This window comes from Artemia sp. Qi Xiang Cuo, chromosome 13 (genome assembly GCF_049724085.1).
Source record: "Artemia sp. Qi Xiang Cuo chromosome 13, ASM4972408v1, whole genome shotgun sequence".
Lineage (NCBI taxonomy): Eukaryota > Metazoa > Arthropoda > Branchiopoda > Anostraca > Artemiidae > Artemia > Artemia sp. Qi Xiang Cuo.
Genome location: NC_142806.1, coordinates 12,937,121 through 12,957,886, shown reverse-complemented (window position 1 = coordinate 12,957,886; position 20,766 = coordinate 12,937,121). Strand labels below are relative to the sequence as shown.

At 35.1% G+C, this 20,766-nt stretch overlaps 2 protein-coding genes across 4 annotated transcripts in view; both read right to left on the bottom strand.

Moving 5' to 3' along the window:
• LOC148944975 (uncharacterized) overlaps positions 1-20,766 on the bottom strand; it is a 336,360-nt gene that overhangs the window by 209,221 nt on the left and 106,373 nt on the right. The gene's annotated exons all lie outside the window — the stretch shown is intronic.
• LOC148944978 (uncharacterized) lies at positions 342-3,360 on the bottom strand. The gene is made up of 2 exons (XM_089099425.1): positions 3,340-3,360; positions 342-1,240 (listed from the first exon to the last, which is right to left on the bottom strand). Exons 1-2 carry the CDS (start codon positions 3,358-3,360, stop codon positions 620-622), a joined length of 642 nt encoding a protein of 213 aa, XP_088955551.1. The 3' UTR covers positions 342-619.

The following is a 20,766-nucleotide window of genomic DNA, read 5'->3' as shown; positions in this document are numbered from 1 at the left end:
AAAAAAAATTAATTAAAAATCAAAACATTAAAGTTTTAGGAAATTGACACTATTTTAATGTGAATAATTCTTCGGTAAAATAGAAACAAAAATCCTGCATTTCATCTGCGCTCACTCTGGATAAACTATATAAAAAAATGAATTTACTTACTTTTCTAAGTACAAAACGGAGTTCTGGCACCGTCAACTCCAACATTTTAGTCCAGTCAAGGCATCATCACTTATATTACAGTTTACCACTTTAAAAACAACCAAATTAACTAACTTTGTACTCATTTCTCTAAACAACTTTTTATCCAAAGGACGTGACCATAATACAAGAAATTCCAAGTTTAGGAGCCGTGAGGCAATAAAGTGGAGACACTTCTTGACATTGTCTTTGTCTCCATCCATCTCAAAGTCCATGCTTAAATGTGTCAACTGCATATCCAATCGTTTATCAAACTGTCTTTGTAAAATTCCCCACCTTGGAAAGTTGTTTCCACAAAAGCTACGTAAGCGAAGACTTCTAAGTTGCTTGAAGTATATTAAAGACTCTCGTACATTAACATCAGCATTACCATTGAACCAAAATGTTACTAGATTTTCCAATTGACGACAGAGAAAATTAAAATTTTCATTAGAAATTGTTATTGTATGTGCAGCAGAGAAATTGCTCTGTATGTGAAGTATCTCTGTATGCATTGATATATAGATGGACTATTTTGGTTTGGTGAGTGGCAATAGCGTTAATCATCGTTAAGTGATCGCGAAAAATCAAAAGGGTCAACGTTTTTAGTCTCAAATCAGGCATTTTTAATAAACATATTAACTGGTCACTGTCTTCATTATCTTCAACACACATCTTAATTGAAACAATATTGGCACATCTCGGTTCAATTATACGTCGTACTATTCCTAATTTATCACCAGTTACCAAGGAAAGGCGAATTATTTTTTGCATAAGGTTGGTCAATTTTATAAGTAAAGTATCACTGAAAGTCGAACTACCCCAAACTCGAAGTTGTTTTACACTTTCTAAGTTTCTCAAATCACCAACTGAATTCGTTTCACCATCAGTTGAATCACAATAGTATAAAGTGAGGTTCACTAAAGAAGTACAGGAGCAAAGTAAGCTCTCAATTTGCCTTTTATTTATTTTGCACTTGGGGAACGATAAATGATTTACATGATGTGAAAAATTCTTCCAATGATTCAATACTTGTTCCCATTCTCTTTCTGAAGTATCCAGACCAAAGCCCTACACAGAATTTTTTTTTTTAATACGTAACAGTAATCAACGTCAGCCATAGTGCAGTTTAATAATAATTTAAAGTAAATTAGAAAAATCAATTTATATTTTATATATTTTATAATTATTTAATATAAGATGATTGAACTGGCATAAGACTATTGTCTAGCCGCCCAAAATTATAACTCTTCGACTCCTTAAGCACTGAAAGCAAATATCTTAGCTAAGGAGAATTTTTAAGACTACATTAATATAATGAGTCAAATGTTAAAATAATAAAGTCAAATTGTAAAACAGTAATATGTTAAAAATGATAGTAAAAATGAGTCAAAATTGAATATATTTAGTAAAGATCTAATTTATCCACATACCGTGGTAATTTTCAAAACCATAATCATAAAATTAATAAAAGCAAAGTTTAAGCAATACAAAAATGAATAAGAATGTACCTATGTAATTGGCCCCATCTCTAACTTTACAGAATACCTGTAGATCACAGTCATTTAACTTTTGTTTTTTTTACGAGTACTTTTCAAGAGTATAACTCTAGAATGTATTTATTGTATACCAATACTTGACACTTTCTGCACTCAATAATTGAATTATGGTAAAAGTTTCTTCCAATGGTTGAATAATTGTTTCCTTTCAATTCTTTAAGTTTTTAGACCGAAAACTCAATTGCACAGAAACAATCGCACAGGCTCCTAAAGCCCTGAAAAAAAAATCATAGTTATGTAAATTTCGGCGTAGTTGATTTCCAGATAGAAAATATATTTTTGAGGACACTCCCCCACAAACCTCAGTGCAAGGGTTTTAAGTTATTACCTGGGAGCATATAAGAACAATGTTGTGTCAATTTATTATTTATTTCCTTTAGAGCAGGGCACTTCGTATCGAAGAAATTGTCGTTGAAACTTCGAAAAGGACTCATTCAATTGAAAATTGGAGGCGCCTGTACCCTTTTCAATAGCCAATAGTGATTGGAAGGCGACTAAAACCCCTTCCACGCCCACCATTTTCTGACACAAATCGAATAAAAAGTTTTATATTTTATAATAGTTTGTCTTATGTTCGCTACCTTTGGTCTGTTATGATGACAACCCTCCCCCCCCCCAAGCCCTCAGGGCACGGGGTGGTATTAATTACTTGGGGGCAGCAACTGCATTTATATAAAGCGGTGTAGTAGAAGCTTTAAAAATGGCTCATTAGATTGTATATTGTATTGGCTATTGCCCTTCTTAATAACATAAAGTGTTTGTCAGGCTACTAACAACCCTTCAATGCCAACCATTTCCCCAACACTTATCCACTAAAAATTTTGAGATGGCCATTTTGTTCAACGCAATTCACATTTCATGACATTATACCTTTTAGCAGCACACTCCCCCCACAGTCGTCAGGGCAAGGGTTAAAAGTTATGCCAGGGGATACTATAATGATTTTATTGAAATCTTTGTCGTGGAATCTTAAAAGATGTCTAATTCAACTGGAAATTGAAAGGTCTGGTTCAATTTTTAATAGTCAAAAGTTATGTGATGGCAACAAACCCCCCTCTTACGCCCACCATTTCCCCAAAAACGTCCCATAAAAAATTTGAGCCTGACAGGTTGTTCATCGGAGTTTAGTTCCAAATATAAATTATGTTTTGAGGAGGACAATCCCCCACAGCCGTCAGGACAAGGGTGGGAAGCTATTTACTGGGGTCTACTAATGTACGTATAGACTGATTTGTCTTAAAAACTTCAAACTGGGCTAATTCAAGTGTAAATTGAAATGTCTAGTTCCCTTTATTATAGTTGAAAGTGATTTTAAAGCAACTAACACCCTTTTCACGCCCACCTGGTCCCTAAACAAATCCAATTAAAACTGGTAGATTGCAATATTGTTACACTAATTTTAAAGTTCAGGAAACTATGCATTTGAGAAGGACACTCCCCTCACCGGCTTCAGGGAAAGGGTGATAAGTAATGCACTGTGGTCGTCTCAGTTTTGAATTGTAATATTTGTAGTATAAAATTGAAACTTGTCTCGGTCGCTTTGAAATTCATATGGCTAGTGCACTTTTTACTAGTCTACAGTGATGTGAGGGCAACTAACACCGTTCTCACGCCCACCATTTCACCAAACATCTCACATAAAAACTTTTAGATATCCATTTTGTTAAACACAGGTTAAATGTTCAGTACATTCTAATATTGAGCAAGACGCTCCCCCAAACTCAACAGGGCAAGGGTTATAAGTTATGCCCCTTACATTTTTCTAACATAGAATAGGCTATACTCAATAACTTGAACCTTAAATTTTTTTTATTTTTTTTTTTGCACATTTTCAATCATAACACTTTTAGCATAAAACTGGAAGTTTTACCAATAAATTTAAATTCTTAATCTGAATAATTTTTGAAGTCTTCTGGACTTAGTGGTCTCAATTAGTGGGAGGGGGGATTTGCCCTTCCCATGGATTTCAAAACAACAATTTTTTAGTAAGTTCACAACTAAAACATAAAATTATTTTCATTTGTAGTGGATTCAGAAACGGTAGCCATTATTTAGTTTAATCTTAAATTAATTAAAAAAAATTTATCGAAAAATAAGTTTTTCAAATAAAAGTAAATTAAATTTTAAAATTAAGCTCGGCATATACAACTTACTTTTAAAATATAAGAACAAAACGACCAGAATTTATTATGAAGGAGTATAGGAAACCCAAAGCAAATAGAAACTGAAAAAAAAATCGTAGCAAAAAACATACAACAAGAAATAATAAAAATGAATAAATAGATCTTAAAGCGATTAATGCTTAGACTAAATATGAAAATCAAGCTTAAAAAATAAATTAAATAAACAATCAATGCGAACAAACATACAATATATATTAATGTAAATCAATAAATAAATCTTGAAACGAGTTAAACTTAAATTGAATATGTAAATCAAGTTTGAATCGAATAAAAATAACTACAAACCAGAGTTTGGGTATCGCCTCACTGCAGAAGCCTAAAACCTACTGCGTCATTGGCCTTGAATGTGAATGTGATAACACCTTTTTTTGGATTTTATCAACTTGAAACTCGGTAGGATCCTAAATTAATTCAGTGACCGGAGTAATTGTACAACCATTCTGTCATAACATTTCATACGGATTAAAAATGTTGTAATCTACTGACCTAGTTTCTGGACATTTATTTACACTTTACAAAAAAAGATTTGTGCTGATTTCAATTTTGCGTAACCATAATTGACAAGCAGAAGAGGGGCAGTAAGCCCGTGGCAAGTGCCGTTGTACCTGCCGGGAGAGTCTCCCTTAAAGGGCGGTGATAAGGTAACGGGGGCTGACGCTTTCCTTGTCTGTTGGGGTGATATTTTTTTTGTTCAAGCCAACGATGTCTCCAAAAGTGTGCACTAACTGTGAACGTTCGTTGGGGAAAGGCACGCTGTTTCAATGCACTAAGTGTTCCAATTTGTTTCATCCCTCTTGTTCAGGGATCACCGTTTCCGATAGAAAGAATACTCCTAACTGGATCTGTTCTATTTGCAAAGCCGCTACCGAATTTTCTAGTGACCCAATAGAGAGTGAGCACCCAAATTCTTCAATAAATATGATGATGCCACTGAATGCCGTAACCCCTGCGTCTCAAGACCCTCTCTTGGCTGTTAGCCAGGAAGCACCTGTGATTAACGATTCGACTGATAATCATTGCCCAAATGAACAGGTAAAGCGGAATAATTTTGCCTGCGATGATTCTTCTAATTCATTCTGTGATTTTTCAAAAACCTTCGTAATTGCAGATGGGATTTCTCATGTAATTGTGAACTCTGCCCTGTTTTTTATTTGCGATGCATTTGCGAATGGTATTCCAGAAACGGAGCTTATTGAAACTGTGGCGAACTTTTACAGCCTTGATGCTTTGGTGAATGCGAAAAATCTGCTTTGGAAATTTTCTGGAATTCCTATAAAGAGAGTAATGAGACGTGGCAACGCTGCGGAACTTGCTACAGCAAAAGATATTATGAAGATGGTCACGGATCTTGACCAGACAGGTTTCAAATGGCCTGTATTAGTGCCTCGCTCATTCAGAGACTGCCCTTTATTAAAATCTGATTCCAATGTACGTTTGGATCGACTTGTTAGTGATTATGGCAGAAAGCTGGAGAAATCCATTATTTCTCTTGAAAGAATTGAACAAGACTTACAGTCCTCGCTGTCGAAGTGTTCAGCCAACTTGGGCTCCCCCTCCCCCTCCCCTTTAAATTCACCTGATTGGCCTCCTCTCCCCATCAGCTCTGATTCAGTAGAGACTATTACTATCGCTAATCCGCCAACCTCGTTACGTGACGCTGTTTCCAGGAAAAATGAATTGGATAAATTCGGCTCGGGCTGTATCAAGCAAATAAAAAAGACCAATGATTTGATTTTTATCACTGTGGCGGCTGAATCTGGGAAAAAGTTTTCTTGTGATCTAAAGGAGTCCTTCCCTGATTGTCTTATCAATACTAGAAAGCCTAAGTTTTTCGGAATAATCCGTGGTGTGGATATCGAGTTCGACAGTGAAGCTCTAGCAGCCACTTTGCCTGGGATTCTGGAGTTCAGGCGCCTTGGAATGTCGAGAACAGTAAAGGTGTCGTTTGAGTCCGAAGCATTTTTAAAATATTATATCGTCCATGGGATTAAGTTCGGTTATGAGCTCTACAGAGTTGAGAAAGACAAGGTGCTTCCAAAACGATGTTTCGCATGTCAAAGTCCCTCTCACACCGAAAAAAATTGTGATTCTTCTACTCTGAAGTGTTCTCGTTGCAGTGGAAATCATAGATCAACGAAGAATACTCCATGTACTAACCCCATTTGTTGTGCAAATTGCAACTCAACTAACCACCCGTCTTACAGTTTCAGTTGCCCTGCTATTAAAAAGCTTTTTAAATGAATATTTGTTCTACGATTACGTCCTTTAATTCGAATGGAGTCATTAGCAAATTTGTAGTGCTGAATGAATTTGTTTCTGGAAATAGTTCAATACTATGTTTGCAAGAGCATCATTTGTTGGACCATTCTTTGAATATGTTAAGTTCCCTTTCAAGTCTACATGATATATTTACCGTTCCTGCGAGGCCTACCGGAGGCCGCCCTGCGGGTGGCATTGCTACATTTGTTCCTAAAGAATTTAGTGCTATTTTATCTTGTGCTGATGAGTCTTTTCTTGCTTGCAAACTTTTTGATTGTGTTTTGGTCAATTGCTATTTGCCTACTGACTATCATGTTGATTCGTCTTTTGAAGCCTTTACGTCAGCTTGCCATAGACTTAGTAGCTTTATTGCCCTATTAGATTCGAGTTTACGTATTTTTATTTTTGGTGATTTTAACTGTGATCTTGAGAGTGTAAATGAACGTAGCACAATTTTATTTTCATCTTTACCAAATTTTAATATCTTCCGTAAGACACTTGATTTTACTTATTCTCATTGGAGTGGGAGTACGAGTAATATTGACCATGTACTTTTTAATTTTTCCCCATCTATTATTGTAAAAGTTATCCCGGATTTCCCGATAAGTGATCATTTACCTATTCAGTTTTTGACATCGTTTCCTGTAATTCATGATTCTGTTTCTGCTTCTAATTTTATTCCAATTCGCCCTAAATATTTTGAGAGAATTATCTGGGATGAAAAACTGATTCCGGCTTACCAAGATAAAGTTGATTCTTTAGCTCGAAAAGTATTTGTACCTGATATTCTGAAGTGTCATAATGATAACATAGAGCTTGAGCTTAATTGCATATATCTTCAGTTATTACATTGCTTAAAATATGGTGCTAAAGTAACTTTTGGAGTTAAAAAATGTAAACCCAATGTTGAAAAACATTTTTGGTCATCAAATCAGTTTCTTGTACATGCTAATCATGAATCTAAATTAGCTTTTATACATTGGAAAAATAGTGGAAAACCGCGTGATCTTCATCCGGCTTTTCTATGCATGAAAAAAAGAAGGCAATTTTCCAGTCGGAGCTTCGTCGTCATAATAATATTTTGCTTATGGATGCTTCGTCTGAAGTTGATATGAATAAAAAGAAACTTTGGAAAGCTCTACGTTCAACAAAGAGAGTTAATGAACCTTCTAAAAAGAATGGCCCTTCTCTTGTTGAGTGGGAAACTCATTTTGTAAACCTTTCGAAATCTTGTGATGATCCTGAACAACTTTCGCATGTTGATATAATTTTAAACAGTTCTTTTAATTCGCATGATTTTTCTATTTCGTTTGATTCTTTGTTGGGTGCATGCCGTAATTTAAAGCCACAATCCTCTAAGGACCATGATGGGATTTTTTCAAATCATGTGAAATTTGCTCCAACTTCTTTTCTTCTTCTTCTTTTGACTTTTTTTAATCTTATTCTCAAGTTTGGTAATGTTCCCCCGTCTTTTAGGATTGGGGTGGTAACTCCTATTCTAAAATCTGGTAAAAGAGATCTCCGTTCTTGTGATTCGTATAGGCCGATAACGAAGGGTTCTATGATTGGTAAACTTTTTGAATTATGTATAAAGGATCTTTTTGATTATTTGGATGTTGGTCTTAATCAAGTAGGGTTCAAAAAAGGAATGGGTTGTGACCATGCGCAAGCAACGTTTGATACTATAATTAAGGAGTCAAGATCTACTGGCTCCCCACTTTATACACTTTTAATTGATATAAAAGGAGCTTTTGACAATATTTCGCATGCTTCCGCTCTTTCAGCTCTTATTTCTGGTGGGATTCCCCTTTCTGTGGTTAGAGTTCTTAGATCTTGGTATTCGGGGCTTAGGATAAAAATTTTTGCACATACTTCTGATTCTCTTTCTAATCCAATTTCCGTGGGTCGGGGCGTGAGACAGGGTGGGGTTTTATCTCCTTATATATTTAACGCATGTCTGGCGGAGTGTCTTCGTTCTTTATCCACAACTCTTATTTTTTGGGGACGGGATGTGTCTTTTCTTGCATATGCTGATGATATTATCCTATTGAGCCGTTCTAAAGCTAGTCTAATTAAGAATTTTAATTCCCTTTCTAGTCTGCTTAATGTTCGTGGCCTTTCTATTAGTATTAAAAAATTTCAATATTTTCCCGTTAATGTTAATGACCGAGCTGAATTAATTTGCGATAGAAATATATCATTTCCGGTTTCTGATGCTGTTGTTTATCTTGGGTTACCCTATTCTGCTTCAGCTCGTGAATCTAAGTCGATGCTAATTTTACATATTCAAGAAAAAATTAGAAAGGCGTTTGGTTCCATAATACGGCTACGTGGTGTTTATCGTCGTGAAATTCTAGGTTCTCTTTTTAATGCAGTAGCCCTCCCGCATGTTCTTTATCCTTCCCTTCTTCTTCGAGATTTTAAAATTTGTGATTTTTCAGCAATTCGCGTTTGTTATTTTAATTATTGTAAGTTTTTACTTGGTTTTCCAATTTCCTTTAGTAATACTGAATTAGTTTCAAAATTTAAAATTAAAGAGCCGTTGGAAATAGCCAAGGTAAAAATAAATAATTTTTACCGTAAATCTGAAAATATACTCTATGTTCATAATTTTTTTCCTTTTTTTTCTATAGTTTAAAAAGTGCATGATTTCATTATTACTATTTGTTGCATTTGATTAAGTTTTCTTTTGGGCAATTTGTAAATTGTTGCTATGTTTGATGGTGTGTTATTTGGATTTTTGAAGATTTATTTAATTATCTTTTATACTCCTCGTTTTTGAGGGAAATAAATAAATAAATGAATTCAATATTAGATATATAATGATATTAATTGTTGAAAGATCCATCAGTTCAAGATTTTTTTTTCACTGTAATTTTTATTTTCATTTTCAATGTTGTAAGAACTGGAAAAGAATAAATTTGTAATATACGAGTAATTCGTTTTCAGTGAAGCGCTAATGACGCAGAAGGTTTTAGGTTTTTACAGCTAAAGAAGGGGGCAGTATCCAAATTTGGTTTGTAGTGAAATTACATTTTTCTTGACCAATCTTAGAAAGAACTAATAAATTAAACTGAATATTTGATATATAATGATATTAATTGCTGAAAGATCATCAGTTCAAAATTTTACTATAATTTTAATATTTATTTTCAATATTAAATACAAAAGAAAACATTTGTAATATAATTCGTTTTCAGTAAAGCGCCATTGACGCAGTAGGTTTTAGGCTAACTATAGACAGCATGCATAACTTGTGGACAGCGATTGAAAACAATGAATGGATTGAAAAAATAGCTCCAATAAGGGTGTTTTGACAATTTCACTTGCTGACACAAAGGGATCATGACTGGTTGGAATTGACATTGATAGGATTTTGTGTGCCAAAGCAATTTTGCAGCTATCACAGAGTATGTATTTTAAACTTATCATTGGATAATTATACAAGATTTACTATGTGTTCTTCCCATACAAAACTTTACCTTATTAAAGTCTTTGGGTGGGGGCGGCGTAGTTGGCAAGAAGAAGAAAACTTTAGCGTAGAAACTAGGAGAAGGGGGGGGGGGTGAGGTTGAAGACTCATCCAATACGGGGCGGAACTTCACTTATCTCCTCAGTTCCCGATTTAGGAGATTAGACAAACTCATTGAGTTGTAGAATGTTGGACAGTTTGAGTTGTGGAAGACGTTAAAATACTCAAAAATACTTTATATTTTCAGTTATTGAAGGATTGATTTCATAGATTTGGAATGGTGAGCCCCCTGGCCCATCATTTGGGTGACCCTCAACTCATAATATGCACTTTTGATTAATTGTTCCGTGTTATGTGCATATCTTATTCTATATATGTTATTTTGAGTTATACTTTTATCGCATTGCGTTCATTTTTAAGCCTTGAGATAAAAACTGAAACCTTAGCGTAGACAGTGGTGGGGGGAAGTCTCCTCCCTCACATGCACTGACTTTTTTTCAAGAGACACGAACAAAATCGTCTAAAGGAACCTGAAGTGCTATCTCTGACATTTCCGTTGATTCTTTATTCCAATACTTTCAGATGTAAAATTTAGAATATTATCGAATGGGTTTAGTCGTCCCCTATCTGAATAATTCACGTTTGGAAAACCCACCCCTGGGAAATTCCTCCTCCCTCAAAGAACATTTTCTTTTCCTGCTGATAATTCCCCCGCGTTAAATTCCACCCAGTAGAAATTTATTTATTAATTTAACATTAATATCAGCACTAAATTTATTTATTAATTTACATTAATATCTATTGTATGTTTGTTTGCATCGATTGTTTATTTAATGATTGTTTATATGCCCCCAGGGCATGACTTACAACGCCTACCCCCGGGCCCTGGTGGGCTGTGTCGACACCGGATTTTTGGTTATCAGAACTTTGAACTATTTTAACAAAATATCTATCTCAAAATTTTTTTCTGATGTATTTAGGGCGTGGAGGAAGGGGGGGGCTAGCTGCCCTCCAAGCTCTTTTGAATCTTAAAAAGTAAACAAGAACTTTCAAGGTCCAATCAACTGAGCCTTCTCTGAAGTTTATACGAGCAACCCTTCCATAAGAAATAATTAGAAGGATTCGGAGAATCCTTAAATTATAACCCTTGCCCTGAGAGCTGTGGGGGAGTTGTCATCCTCAAAGACCTAATTTCCAGAACTTAAAACTACGTTTAATAAAATGGCTGTCTCAAAATTTTGATTGGATGTGTTTGGGGAAAAGGTGGCGTGGGATGGGGGTTACTTGACCTCAAAGCACATTCGACTATTAAAAAGGGCACTAACCCTTTGAATGTCCAATCAAATGAACTTTTTTGAAGTTTCTATGACACCGCGTTCTATAAAAAACCTTACATGCCCCCAGGGGATAACTTAAAACCCGTACCCTGAGGGTTGTGAGGGAGTGTCATCCTCAAAATTATATTTACTATAATAAAATGAACAACGCTGAACAAAATGGCTATCTCACATTTTTGATTCGATGTGTTCGGGGGACTGATGTGCGTGGGAGGGGGCTAGTTGCCCTCCAATCCCTTTCGAACATTAAAAAGGGCACTACCCCTTTGAATTTCCAATCGAATGAGCCTTTTTTGAATTTTCTACGACAACACCTTCTATAAAAACCTTATATGCCCCCCAGGGCATAACTTAAAACCCTTGCCCTCCGGGTTGTGGGGGAGTTTCCTCCTCAAAAACTTATTTTCTATATGTAAATGAACTACGCTTACAAAAATTGCAATCTCAAAATTTTGTTTGGTTGTGTTAGGGGGAATTAAGGGCGCGGGGGAGGGGTTAGTTGCCGTCCAATCACTTTCGACTATTAAAAAGGGCACTAGCCCTTTGAATTTCCAATCGAATGAGCCTTTTTTGAAGTTTCTACGACAACGCTTTCTATAAAAACCTTATATGCCCCCAGGGCATAAGTTAAAACCCTTACCCTGAGGGTCGTGGGAGAGTGTCCTCCTCAAAAACATAATTTCTATCTGGAAATCAACTATGCTGAACAAAATGGCTATCTCAAAATTTTGATTGGATGTATTTGGGGGAATGAGGGGCGTGGGGGGGGGGGCTAGTTGCCCTCCAACCATTTTTGACTATTAAAAAGTTCCAATCGAATGAGCCCCCTTTGAAGTTTCTACGACGACTCCTTCCATCTGAAGTGCCTCTGGAAAAAAAAAATAATAATAAATAAATAATAAAACATTAGAGCCGTAAGGCCTTTACTATAGGCAACGCTATAGCGTTGCCTCTGATACTAAAAGTTAGTTGGAAAACAACTTCACAGGAATACTGAACACATAAAACCCCTCAAAAAATGTCAGATTGGGATGAAAAGTACGCTATTAGAATTACTATTGTCCAAAACTTAATATAGGGAAATGACAGTCTTCCAGTAATTAAAAATTACATGTCTGCATGAATATCAATTTTTGAGGGCACTGACGTACCCTATATTTTATTTTACTACTCGCGGGATACTGGAACATCATAGATAGCTATTTAAAAGATTATTTAAAAAAAAATTGTACATGAGTTACATATTATTTTAAAAATTAGTCTTAACGATTGGATAATGCCATCCTAAAGTCCCATATGGCACCAAAAATATGTGCTTTGGGTGTTTCGCGTAAAGTAGATATGGTAGGAAGAATAAATCAGATACCATCCTGACCATCATGGTCAAAAGCCCTTAGAGTGGGATTAACTAGCATCTAAGCTAACCTTATTTTAGGCTAGCCTACCGGTGTAAATTCACCAAAATTAAGTGAGGAGATAGGAAATGTAGATGCATTTTTGATATCTGGATGTATGCAAACTTGTTGTTACTGAAAAAAAATTTTATTTTCTGATCACAATACTCCAAAAACAAACTTTTTGAAACTTAGGTAGGAAGAAAACACATAAACCCCTTCCCTACCAATTGACGCAACTGAAGCTAGCATGCAACCGCAACGTCAAACAGACTTTTAAAGGCTCAATTCAAAGCTACTGATAAATCCAAATAGCGTCTTATAGATTTATAATTAAAACAGCATCAAAATGATCGAGTGGTGTTATAGCTTAGAGGTCAAGGTTAGTCTATCTTATTGTATTAAGCTTCTAGCATGTAAAAAATGGAGGATTAGAAACAGCACAAACTGTAAAACAAACTATGCTTATATAAGGCTTTGTAGAGCAGTGAAAATGTCTTGTCAGGTGGAAAGGATCTTTTTATAATGGTTAACTTTGTGCTGTTCTTTTTCTTTTTTTTAACGAGAACAAAATTTTAAACAAAGTTTTTCTGATGAAAGCAAGAGTAAATTTGAAAGTTGCAACAATTAAAAATTACTGCTTAGTAGTTAATCCAACAAAATTTTTTAAAAGCTGTTTCAAATAAACTAACTTGATATTTTCCTAAGTTTTTAGAATTCTGAATTTACAACAAGACAGAAATAGGAGCAAAAAAATTCTTACATAACCTGCAGAAATTAAAGAACTAAGTCATAAACAAGCCCTACAATCAATGAATTTTCCTATACAATTTTAATCCTCTTAAACAAGCAAGCTCAGTTTTAAGTCAAGTGCTATATTTTCAAATTTCTACAAACATGGAAAAAAAAATCAAGAGCTGGTTTATTTGAAACAGTTCTTCAAAAATATGTCACATAAACAGCAAGGCAGCAACTCATGTTTGTTTTAAAAATTAAGTAAAAAAGAGCAAGTTTTTTTTTAACTGAAATTAAGCAGCGACATTAAAACTTAAAACAAACAGAAATTGTTCTGTATATGAAAGGGGCTGTCCCCTCGTCAACGCCTCGCTCTTTACGCTAATGTTTTTGTTATTTTAAAAAACAGAGTTGTGAGACAGTCAAACTTTAGCTTAAAGAGCGAGGCGTGGAGGAGGGGACAGCCCCTTCCACATACTGAATAATTTCTGTTCGTTTTAAGTTTTATGATCGCTCCTTGCTTTCAGTTAAAAAAAAACGTTTTTTTTATTTAAATTCTGAGCGTTTTTGAAGTAATGCAGCTTTGATTTTGGCTCACCGTACATGAATAATTAAAACGAAATTTGCATATTAATTTTACTTTTTTTTGGCTAAATGGCTTTCTCGAAATTTTGATCTGACGAAACTTACGGATTAGCTTACATAACAAACATCTATGTTACAGAACGTAATTATACTTAATGATATTAATCCTGCGTGTAAAAATACGGGCAAATTCCACAACTCATAGCCGTTTCGGGTATATGAAGGGTGCTCCCCCCTCCTCAACACCTCACTTTTCACTCTAAATTGTTATTTATTACATAAGCAATGTTCTTAACAGTATAATTAAGTGACCCTTGTGTTTTTGGAGTCGTTATTCATAAAATTAGACAAAATAAAAAAAAACATTAGCGTAAAGAGCGTGATTCTAAGGAGGGGAACTATTCCAAATATGAAGGGTTGCTCTCTCCTCAATACCTTGCTCTTTAAGCTATAGCTGTTAGGACTTTTAATAAGGCTTTCTATTCTAATTATACGGCCCTTGTGTTTCAGTAGCCGTTCTTAAAAAATGGGACAAACAATCAAAATAGAGCATAAACAGCAAGGTATTGAAGAGGAGGCAACCCTAATAATTTCTGTTCGGTTTGAGTAACAGAAATTATTAGGTATATGAGGGGATTCGTCCCCTCATCTCTTTACACTAAAATCACAAAGACCGTTTAGTTAGAATAAATAGCTCTTTTGATAGAACAAAAAAAAAAAAACTTTAGTGTAAAGATCGAGATATTGACGACAGGACGAACCCCCTAATATACGTAATAATTTATGTTCGTTTTAAGTTTTAATGTTGCTCCTTACTTTCACTTGAAAAAACTTGTACTTTTAAATTTAATTTCTGATCGTTTTTTGAATAATGCTGGGAAATCTGGCATCCCCTTCATGGAAAGTTACCTTCTCCTATGAGAAATTCCTCCCATGTAAACTGTCCTCCTAGCTGCCCTACAATTTTTTTTGGTCACCTAGAAAGGGCCCAATAGCTTTTAATTTCTTTTCCCATGAGCCCTGTCGCGATATTCTATGACCACTGGGTCGATACGATCACCCTTGAGGAAAAGGAAAAAAAACAACAACAAATAAACACGCACCCGTGATCTTTCTTCTGGCAAAAAAATACAAAATTCCACATTTTTGCAGATAGGAGCTTGAAATTTCTACGTCAGGGTTCTCTGATACGGTGGATTTGATGGTGTTATTTTTATTACGATTCTATGACTTTTAAAGGGTATTTATTTTGAAGATACAGCAACTTTTCTCAGGCGCTTAACTTTTGATAAATAAGACTAAACTTGATAAACATTAATGTAGTTGAAATCAAGATAAAAATCCAATTCTTTTCATGTATTTATTGGTATCAAAATTCCGTTTTTTAGAATTTTGGTTACTATTGAGCCGGCTCACTCCTTCCGTATATTTTATTACCACAAACTCTTTGTTTTAAACAGTACTCATAACTTTCATCAACAAACTGTGTTTTTCAAATTGGTCTTTTGTCATCATTATTTAATGAAATTCTCTTAAAAAAAGAATCAGCTGTAGATTCAGTTATTTTTAATAGGTAAGGAGGCTTTTAAAACCAATCCTAAATCAAAATAAATAATACATTATGATTTAATCTATAAAAACCTGTGTAACCTAGGCATTTTTTTGCCCCTTCAACCCCCAAAAAATAAAATTTAAATATTTTTCACGGAATGAGCAATACCTCACATGGCAGAGGAAACCTGCAGGCCAATCCACAAAGGGGATTACTCCATCATTACCCTTCACTATGTGTGAGAAACCTATAAGTAAAAATTTCATTAAAATACATTACCTCAATTATAATCCTTTTGCAGCGACTAGGGTGTCTTGACAAAGTACCAAGAGCCTGTCTATGTTTTCGGTGGATTACAACGTCAATATTGTTATAAATCTTACGACTGTTGATGAATGCTCCATACCAACTTTTACAAGTCTGACTGGCGGCTTCTACATATCTGAAGCTAAGGTATTCATAGAATGTGCTTATAACCTAAAATGGTATATATTAGACAAAAGAATGTGTATGCAATGTGCAATTTACTTTTTTTGTGGAACTAACTTTGACAATTAACCCTCGTGATCTATGCCTTGCACCACCCATATTTGAAAATGTCACATAATTTTTTTTATATACAATAGCAAATATACAATAGCAAAACAAGCAGTGTTAGTACTTGCAATATATTCAATCCACTTTTAGTGCTTTTCATTAAAGAGCTAAATATCTTTTATGTATTTTACATTTATTTATATATTTACTTTGTCCAATGTATCTATAAAAAGATGGTCCTAGAAACTTGTAAAAAGGCTCATTTGACTTTACAACATTTTTAAGATAGCCATTTTATTGCTAAACTTCATTGGATAAAAAGATAAAGTTCCATCTTGGGTCTCAAGTTGGCTTGAAATTTGCAGGATTTTTTTTCTCTTTGCTTGAAATGAGTAGAAAAATGCTTGAAAAATGCTTGAAAAAGTGAAAAAACACACGGGAAATATTTAGTTTTGGCATATACAAAGGTGGTCTAAAAAGTTTCTGACCTAACATTGATAAAATAATTTTTATCTTAAAATTTATTTTTATTTTTCTACATGGTCTCCTTGTGGCAATACACTTCTCCTATCAATTCTCCCGTCTGTTTAATCAGTCCAAAGAGCCTCCAAAATTCGTCTCGCTAAACAACTGTTCATGAAGGGGAGTGCCTCCTCATTTGACAAAAATCTTTGTCCTCCAAGCGCATTTTTAAGTTGAGGGAACATGAAGAAGTCACTTAGGGCTAGAGCTGGAGACTAAGGTGGGTGGTCAAACAGTTCAAACCATCCTTCATGAAGTTTTGCCATGGCAACTGTTGAGGTGTGAGATGGGGCGTTGTCTTGGTAAAACAGGATTTTTTTTTCTGAAAATCTGGCAATTTATGCGCAATTTCTTCCTTCAGTTTGTAGAGTAAAGCTGCATAGTAATCTTGTGCAATGGTTTTTCCTTATTGAAGAAAATCTATGAGGATATCTCATGACTATCCCAAAAATCAGTTGCCATGTCTTTCCCAAATGAAAAAAAGATTTTGCCCTTTTAGAAGCCAGTTTCCCCTTTACAGTGCACTGTTTTAACCGTACTTTTGCTTCAGGCACATAATGGTTCGTCCAAGTTTCATCTAAAGTAATTAATTGGCGCCAAAACTCTGATTTATTGCACCTAAACTACACCAACAGAACATAGAAAATGTTTAGTTAAACACGTTTTGTCCAACATTAGCAAACGCGGCACCAACTGCAGACAGCTTATAGTTGTTGGGCGTCCTGAATGTTTATCATATCCCAAGCTCTTATGGCCACACTTAAATTCATCTGCCCAGAATTTCATTGTGGTAAATGACTGTGAAGATTCCCCATACACAAAGTCTAATTCATCTTTGATTTACACATGTATATTTCATTTAAAAAACGAATATTTTATAACAGCTCGATGCCCAAATTTTTCCATTTTTACACAAAAGAGTCACATAAACTCATTCAAACGACAGTCAAATAAAAACAACAAGTACAAAAAGGCTGAAACTTTGACATGTTGCAGTCGAACGATGCACAACTACATTCCCTGACTTTTATTGACGAGTTCTGCCATCTTCACATTGAGGTTGGAAACTTTTCAGATCACCCTTGTATTTCACCATTGGGAGAGGGTAAAGCAATGTGAAGCACTTTTAAGGAATTATATTATTATTTCATAAAAAAATTTTAAAGTGGTTTTCACAATTTTATGTTTTCCTTCTGGAGAATTGATTGTACACTTGGTTTCTAAAAAAAAACAAAAATTAAATACATTGAATCAAAGTAACTAGATTTGTTGGTGTAATGTTTATCAAAATCTATATTTTATAAAAGCTTCTTTTTTTCTTGGAAAGAAGTTGATTCAGGTGAAAGAAACTCATAAGAATGAATCCAGGGCTGTTACCATATTCTAAGAAATTATTGCCAAGCTATTATGTCTACCCTTTTCTCAGTTCTTGGGCTAGGGAATTCTATACTATGTTAATAGCTATCTGAAATCTGGCGAAAAAGGCTAAATTATGGGACATGTTGCCAAACCATCCTGTTTCTAAAAACAATATTACAGCTTTTAAAATAGCTTTGGTTAGAACCTCTTTTTACAAAAGGCAAACCACAAAGAATATAATGTTAGTATGGTATTCTTTACTTAGTGCCCTCTAAGGGAACTGCTAAGAATTTCTTTGTGTTAATCCTGATGTACCTATTTCTTTTTATAATATTATAAGTCTATAGAATTTATTCATTGTGGCTCCAATCAATACTCAGATAACCAACTCTAGTTTACTTTGTTCATTGACTTTTTTCTTAATTGCAAAGTTTGCTCTATATAATGTTCTAAGAAGGACTATTGTTGTTTGTAACTATCCAGGTCTATGGAAATGTACTAACTATGGCTTTGTTGCTCAGAATAAAAATAAAGTTAGTCTCTTTTTGATTGTTGTTATTTTGTAATGTAATAGGCCTATTGTCAGAGCTGTTCCTAGAGGGGGGGATAACTGGAGATATGAATACTACAGCAAGGTGTTGCCTACTTTGACTTGTCCTTTTTTGTGCATATTTAAATGTGGAGGGGGGGGATGTAATCAATATTGCCTTACACACTACCAACCCTAGAATCAGCTGTTTCTATGGTAATGTAACATTTATGTTTTTTTACTGTATTTTTCAATCATTTTTGTAACAAGACTATGCTTACATCATTTTTTACTTACAATAATAAGTAAAGCCATTAAATTCTTAATTTATGCTCTTTTCCAAAATAAGTCATTTTTTGGTATTGCACCGTAACGAAAGTTAGGATGGATTGTCACAAACACAAATTAAACCATGAATAAAAACCCACAAAATTGGTAATTTAAAATCCCTCTGTTTGTGTTCTAGCATCCCTCCTTTGAGAGAGCAGCTATTCAGCAACTGCATCCTTTTATTGTGCCTCATCTTAGTAGAAGACCTATATTCAACGGTTTTACTTTTATAATAGCTGTATAAATATATATATATCATTTTTGATCAAATTTAGCTACAAAGAAAGCAAATACATCATTTAAAATCTTTTTTATGTTCCTTCCAAATATAGTAATTGCTCTTGAGGCAAATTCTATTTTGAACCCCAAAGGGTTGCTTAACTTTTTAGACTATGATGTAAAGATAAAAAACTAGTTTATTGGAATTGTGAACAGACTCCTTTTGGCTTCCCACTGCACAATTCCATAGCTGTAACACTATTCATATAGAACATAATACAATTCAATTTTATCAGCTTCTGGGAAGTGCAAGCACTTGAGCTGCCTTGTCCCTACAGTTTAACCCTTCATGGCCCAAGGGGGGGGCACAACTGTTCCTAAGGGGGTAATTTTTGTTATTTTTGGAACTTTTTTTTGAGATAAGCACAATTCCTTTTAGGACTTTTATTTATTTATAATTACGCACTGGATACATATAGTTATAACCTATACCGGTCCTTGGGCTGCTTCCAGTGGACATAGGAAAATAAAGGTTCCAGTCCTTATAGGCCGGTAAGAGCGGATATTATATTTTGACTGTATTAGACATTGTTGGTTAGGAGCGTCCAAACATACATCCTTGTCCTCACGTGTTTTCACTCTATTCAGGTTGCAGGCTTAGAAGGTGGTAGCTATAGTCAGACCGCTAGCCTAGAAGCAAACAACTGTAGGCCCTTGTGCTCTTGCTGGCATGTCACTGATTTCTAGTAGTAGACAGTGGTGCTCTTGCTTGCATGTCGCTTGATTTCTAGTAGTAAACAGTGGAAGATAATTATACCCACAGTACGAACCTAGTCATTTACATGTAGGCTCTATTTAGTGTGTATATAGCTATTTGCACTATATCAATCAATCAATGAGGATTTAACGTCAGGTTCCTCACCCAAAGGCGATGTCAAGGGCGTCATCACAGAGAGATAGGCAGAACACAAAGAGATAGATGCAACACTGTAAAGGGTGTATCACCATTTACTACTACTACTACTAACAACTCACCGCAGCACCAAGTCGCCTGAGGCCAACACAGCTACGCACGCTCCTCCTCCACCCCAGTCTATTCAAAGCCTCCCTTTTTACACCCGCCCACGAAGTTCCCATCTCCTTTAAATCTTTCTTTATGAAATCCTCCCAGCCAAGACGGGGACGACATGCTTTCAGTTTAGCTCTAGATGGTTAGCCGAAAAGAACAATATTCGGCAATCTGTCATCGTTCATCCACACAATATGCCCTAACCGCCTCGACCTTTCTTTCATTATAGCCCTAGGGAGCGGTATTGAACTACATTTTTCGCATAGCCTATTGTTTGAAATACGGTCAGTCAGCCAGGTACCCAGAACAATCCTTGCGCAATTTCTCTGGAAAACATCTAGAGAATCTTCATCCTCTTTTCGGAGCGTCCATGTTTCAGAGCCATATTTGACCACTGTCATCACTGTAGCTTCTAATATTCTAATCTTGGTTTGTAGACTTATCTTCCTATTCTTCCAGACTTTTTTTAACTGTGAAAAAACACCTTGAGCCTTGGCTATTCTATATTTAACATCTTCACTGCTCCCACCATCTTTACTAATAATACTACCAAGGTAAGTGAAGCTGCCCACCTGATCAATCTTTTCCTTAGTGACTTAGTCTTCCTAACATTAATTTTCAGATCAATTCTAGCACCCTGAACTCGCAAAACCTCTAAAACTTCATTCATTTTGCTCACACTTTCATCTAGGATGCTTAAATCATCAGCATAATCCAGGCTCAGGAGACTTTTTCCTCCCCATTTGATTCCGTGGTCACCCATTTCCTTTCCTGTGCTCCTTAAAACAAAGTCCATCAAAATGATCCATATAAATGGAGATAGAACACAACCTTGTTCAACTCCTGAATCAATACGAAACCAGCTACTAAATTCATTTCCAACCTTAGCGGCAGCAATATTATTCACGTACATAGCACTAATCCTTTGATGTATTTATCTGGTATACCATAAAAGG

Excerpts from the sequence above, each read along its gene's own strand:
- LOC148944978 (XM_089099425.1), bottom strand. The coding sequence starts at position 3,360 with ATGTTTGGTGAAATGGTGGGC. Across the intron at positions 1,241-3,339 it reads TGTTTGGTGAAATGGTGGGC|GGCTTTGGTCTGGATACTTC; the intron begins GTGAGAACGGTG and ends AATTCTGTGTAG.